Source organism: Crocodylus porosus, unplaced genomic scaffold (genome assembly GCF_001723895.1).
Source record: "Crocodylus porosus isolate Cpor-Errol unplaced genomic scaffold, CroPor_comp1, whole genome shotgun sequence".
NCBI lineage: Eukaryota > Metazoa > Chordata > Crocodylia > Crocodylidae > Crocodylus > Crocodylus porosus.
This window is the reverse complement of record NW_017728948.1, coordinates 54422651-54428595: the sequence shown is the minus strand read 5'-3', so window position 1 is coordinate 54428595 and position 5945 is coordinate 54422651. Positions and strand designations below refer to the sequence as shown.

Sequence of the window (5945 nt, the reverse complement as noted above, 5' to 3'; positions counted from 1 at the left end):
ACACACACACACACACACACACACACACACACACACACACACACACACACACACACACACACGTTATATAACTAGGCATTTACAATCTAGTACAAAAACTATTGAATTTATAAAATCATCTCTAAGATCTTAGCAGGTATGAGAAAACAAAACAGGCAGGGCACATGAAGTTTCTAAAGCAGTAGTGACCTATATGATAAATGTCATGGCATCCATATGTTTATTTTGACAGTTCCTTAGGCTAGAGTCTTCTCATAGGACAAGCCAAAGAAGAAATCTTTAGTGGAATCCTGTTAAAAACAAAATAGCGACATGCTGAGTAAATGTAAAAATGTACTATATTCTTGAGGGGTTAAAAAAATTGTAGTATGCATGTTACAAATTATTATGCCAGAACTTTGTCACCAAATGTATTTATTCTCTTTTAGCATACCCATGTGTGTACTGGTTAACCAACACCTCAACCTGCTAGCCAGAAAGTTTCCAGAAACCAAGTTTGTGAAAGCTATTGTGAACAGTTGTATACAAAACTACCATGACAGATGTCTACCCACAATATTTGTATACAAAAATGGTCAGATAAAAGGCAGACTTATTGGAGTTACTGAATGTGGAGGAACAAATCTTAAACTAGAAGGTAACAAAACTACCTTAGAATCGTTTATTTTATAGTAAAATACATGTAATTATTAAGCACTGATTCTCAAGATCACAGTGAAAGGGTGAGGTCTTTTTTAATAGTTTTACAGAAAACAGGAAAAATAAAATGAGATTTAACTGTTAGACTCTACTGGGTTTCTATTTCTGCACAAAAACTGGTATGCTAGTAGCTTGGAGTATAAAATACTGAGACAAGGTTGAGTTGGCACCAGGATGACTCTTTTCTAAGGATCCTGTTACCTCAGTCAGTCAGTGCCCTAAGTCATTAGGGCACTTGTGGGAGATCCAGGTTTAGGTCCTTTGTCTGAATCAAGCAGAGCAGGGATTTGGACTGGATGTCCCACATTTAAGGTAACTTTCCTAACCACTGTTGTCTTTTGCTTTGTGGATTTTCGGGTGAGGAGGTTCTTTGTTGTTTTTAAATGGGTCTCTCTCTTTTTCTCAACATTTTTCATTAGAAAGAAAGAATTGGGTTTGTTTCACAGCAGAACAAAACAAATGTGGCTAGATGTGTAAGAGGATTTAAGGGCTGAGTGCCCCTATAGATACCTGTGGCAGGACACCTTTTGTGCCTGCCACTTTAAGGGCTTAGATCAAGCAGCAGAGCATCCTGCAGGTGGCTGCACTCCCCAGTAAGGTGTTACATGGCCAGCAGGAGACTATCTGGTTGGAGAAGAGGGCTCAGCAACTAGCAATAAGAGCAGGCCTGAGCAGGGGTGCCAGGAATTTGCTGCAAGCAGCTGTAGGGGGAACACTGCCCGACTGGAGCCGCTGCTTACGGAACGCCTTGGAGGTACAGGGAAGGAGCTATGAGGAAGATGGAGGCTCTTTGTCCTGGGGAATAACTAAAAACTACATTTTGCTAGGGCAGGATGGTGTGGTGGGGCCACCTGTAGCAGAATTATCCCTAGGAAATGACATACCAGTTGCCTCCCTAGTGAAAAGCAAGTATGGGGTGCCTTATAGCCCCAGCCCCCAAAACCTGATGGGTAACCCAGCTGTAGGAACGGGCAGCGGGGGCCAGGCACTCCATACGGGGTGTAAAACCCCGGTAGCCCCAGTGAAGGGGTGGTAGAGTAGCCCTAGTGAGGGGGTGGTGGGAAGGCTATGCAGAATAAGGTACACATCAGCCTGAAGGACTGGGCTGAATGGGTGCAGTGTAAGGTGTGCATAGGCAGGCCTGAAGGGCTGCACAGGGACATGCAGAGTAGGGCCGCAGGAGTGCCCTGAAGGACTGCACGCAGGCCAGCTCCAAAGAGTTTAGCGAGCAGTTGATGGTCCTAGTGAGAGGGCATAAGGCCCTAGTGAGAGGGCAGAAGATGGAGGCCCCAGTGAGGGGGCTTAGAAACCAAGGGTAGTTTCTGGGTACCTGAGTTATAGTGGGTAGTGTGGGCCTGTGGCCTACTATTGATTTGGGATGCCATCTGCGAGACATGGGACACAGTATAAGGGAGGTTGGAGCTGTATATGATGCCCTTGGTAACAGGACATAAAATGGGCAGCCTCCCGCGTTATTACATTTTCTTTTATGCACCAAGTCATGGCAGGTGAGATAGGGCAGACTGCCCTAGACAGGTGTGCAGGCCAACATCGGGACCGGCCTTGTGACGCCCCCTGTCACAATACCTAAGATAAAAATTTAGACCCTAAAAACCTGCCTCAGTGCTGGAGATCCCTGAAGTCTACAGGTATCTACATGGCTGTAAGTGAAGTTTTCTAGCCATGTAAAGGTCTGCCTCTGAGCATGTCTGTAAGTTCTTCTATTTTGACAGCAATGAGTAGATAGATGTCAAACTCACATGTAAGTTCTCAAGATCCATAAATCATTCCTCTGTGCATCTCTCCTGCAAGACACAATTGGATAACACATCTGCCACATTAACTTACACAATAAACATAGCCACTCTCTTTTATCCAGAATCTCAGTTGTTAAGAGCACTAACCCACTAATACGGAACACTGAGGCTTAGTTCCATGCCCAGCTGGAAGGAATTTCTATCCTTGTCTCCTGCTAACTAGAAGACTGTACAAACCACCAAATTAAAGCATATTCTGAATTGGGATAGCTAACCTCTGGCTTGTGTGCCACAAGTGACCCTGGTAGCCTGTGTGTGACACACCCCAGGTTGTGGAGGGGGTAGGCAGCACAGTGGCATATGAAGTAGGGAGAAGAAAACAGAGCAGCATATCAGACAGTGAGCAAGTGAGCACAGGGCAGGGAGCAGAAAGCAAAACAGCAGATCCAGCAGGGGAAGAAAATCAAAGTGGCAATTGGAGGATGCTGTGCTAATTTGTAGTATGCCTGCCAAAAAAGTTGGGCCCCCACTGGTCTAGAACTCTGCTGCTGAAACTGTTCTGTTTTCATGGAGTAATTCTAATATAAGTCTGTCTGTCTGGCCATAATACTTTATTAGTGCTCTGATTGGCTAACGGAAACAGCCAATCAGAGTGTTCCAAGCATGGGGAGCATCACCATGATCCAAAGCTGCACCAAGGACTGGATAGGGGATTTGGGAGCTGAGGCCAGCAGCACTGGCCTCAGGTCCCCTACCCCACTCCTTACAAGAGGCAGAACAGCATCAGCATGGGGCAGTACTTCATCCCAGCACCCTCCCCCCTGTCATTCATAGATTCATAGATGTAGGGTTGGAAGGGATTGTGTAGATCTTCTAGTCTGACCCCCTGCCCTGAGCAGGAGAGAAAACTGGGCCCAAATGACCCCGGCCAGGTAAATGTCAAGCCTCCTCTTAAAGACTCCCAGGGTAGGAGCCTCTCTTGGAAGTTGGTTCCAGATCCTAGCCGCCCTGACTGTGAAGTAGTGCCTTCTAATGTCTAGTCTAAGCCTACTCTCTAGCAACTTATGGCCATTATTCCTTGTTACTCTGGGAGGCGCTCGGGGGAACAAGGTCTCTCCCAAACCCCGCTGGTCCCATCCAGTAAGTTTATAGACAGCCACCAGGTCCCCCCTCAGCCTTCTCTTGAGAATGCTGAACAGGTTAAGGTCCTGTAGCCTCTCCTCATAAGGTCTGCCCTGCTGTCCCCGGAGCATGCGAGTGGCCCTCCTTTGGACCCTTCTCAATGCTGTCCACATCCTTCCTGAAGTGCAGCGCCCAGAACTGAATGCAGTACTCCAGCTGCAGCCTGACCAGTGTTACATAGAGGGGGAGGATCACCTTCTTGGTCTTGCTCATGATGCATCTGTGGATGCACGACAAGGTACAGTTAGCCCTACTGACCGTGTTCTCGCATTTTTGGCCCATGTTCATCTTGGAGTCAGTAATGACTCCAAGATCTCTTTCTGTCACCATGCTTTCAAGAAGGGAGTTCCCCAGCCTATAGGTATGCTGCTGGTTCCTACTGCCCAAGAGCAGCACCCTGCACTTGTCAGTATTGAATCCCATCCTATTTTCATTGGCCTGTCCCCTGTAACCTGTCCAGGTCCTGCTGTAATCTGTCCTTCCCTTCTAGTGTGCCCACCTCACCCCAAATTTTGGTGTCGTCTGTGAATTTAAACAGGCTGCTCTTCACCCCGTTGTCCAAGTTGCTAATAAAGAAATTGAACAGTGCAGGCCCAAGGACCGAGCCCTGGGGGACTTCACTGCCCACTTCCCTCCAGGTCGAAAATGACCTGTCCACCACCACTCTCTGGGTGCGGTCCCTCAACCAATTAGCAATCCATCTGACTGTGTAGGCATCAATGCCACAGTCACCTAGCTTTTTAATGAGAATGGGGTGGGAGACAGTGCCAGAGGCCTTCCTGAAGTCCAGAAAGACTACATCCACCGTGACACCTGCGTGATTTTGTGACCTGATCATAAAAGGCAATAAGGTTGATCTGACAGGAGCTGCCCCTAATGAACCCATGCTGGTTGCCCTTGAGCATCATCTCCACTGCTGGCCAATCACAGATATGCTTCTTGATAATCTTCTCAAAGAGCTTCCCTAGGACTGAAGTAAAACTAACAGGCCTATAGTTGCCCAGGTCCTCCTGCTTCCCTTTTTTAAAGATGGGGACCACACTGGTCCTCTTTCAGTCATCCGGCACCTGGCCAGAGCACCACAAGTGCTCGTAAAGCCATGCCAGGGGCCCCGCGATAACCCCTGCCAATTCCCTCAACACCCTGATGTGGAGAACATCTGGACCTGCTGATTTGAATATGGGAGCCCCTCCAGAAGTTCTCTAACCCGGTCCTCCCTGACCCTAAGCTTGGTGGATTTTCTCCGGGTCCGTCCTGAATCTTGGTAGAGGAGTCCCGGTCCCTGCAGAAGAAAACACAGGCAAAGAAATTCTTAAAGAGGTCTGCTTTCTCCTCTGGTGCAACCACCAGATTGCCAAGCATATCCTGCATGGGCCTCACGTTATACGAGCCTGCCTTCATTCTTTCTGTGTATTTAAAAAAAGGACTTTTTATTATCTTTGATCCTTGATGCTAGCCCTAGTTCTGTATCTGCCTTAGCTTTCCTAACAGGCCCCTTACAGACCCGAGCAGTGGAGGTATACTCTTCTTTGGTGATAGCCCCTCCCTTCCACTGAGTGTACGCCTCCTTTTTGGCAATCAGACATTCACGAATGCCCTTGGTGAGCCAGGGGGGCTTTTGGGTACTCTTGCTCCCTTTGCTTCTTGTTGGGATTGTCACCCCTTGGGCTCTAAGTAATCATCTCCTTAAGGAACAACCACTCATCTTGGGCACCCAGTTCCACTACTCTCGAGGATCCTAGTGCCTCTCCCACAAATCGCCTCAACTCATAGTTCATAGTTTCATAGTTTGTAGGGTCGCAAGGGACCTGAGCAGATCATGGAGTCTGACCCCCTGCCATGGCAGGAAAGAGTACTGGGGTCAAACAACCCCAGCAAGGTGTTCATCCAGCCTCCTCTTAAAGACCTCCAGGTTAGGAGCCAGCACCACTTCTCTTGGAAGTTGGTTCCAGATCCAAGCCACCCTGACAGTGAAGTAGCGCCTCCTGATATCTAGCCTAAATCTGCCCTCTGCCAGCTTGTGACCGTTATTCCTAGTCACTCCTGGTAGTGCTAGGGGGAACAGGGACTTCTCTTGTGAAGGCTGAACAAGCCTCTCCTTGTAGGGCCTGCCCTTCTCCCCCCATATCATGTGAGTGGCCCTCCTCTGGACCCTCTCCATGTTGTCCACATCCCTCTTAAAATGCGGCGCCCAGAAATGGATGCAGTACTCCAGCTGTGGCCTGACCAGTGCCAAATAGAGGGGGAGGATCACCTCCTTGGACCTGCTTGAGTGGGTGGAGAGGGAAATGACAGGGACAGGGCCAG

At 48.3% G+C, this 5945-nt stretch overlaps 1 protein-coding gene across 1 annotated transcript in view; it reads left to right on the top strand.

Annotated features, from left to right (window-relative positions):
- PDCL2 (phosducin like 2) overlaps positions 1 to 5945 on the top strand; it is a 35342-nt gene that overhangs the window by 24118 nt on the left and 5279 nt on the right. The window contains exon 5 of the mRNA XM_019553475.1: positions 429 to 637. Within this exon, the coding sequence (XP_019409020.1) occupies positions 429 to 637 (209 nt within the window). The remainder of the gene's footprint in view (positions 1 to 428; positions 638 to 5945) is intronic.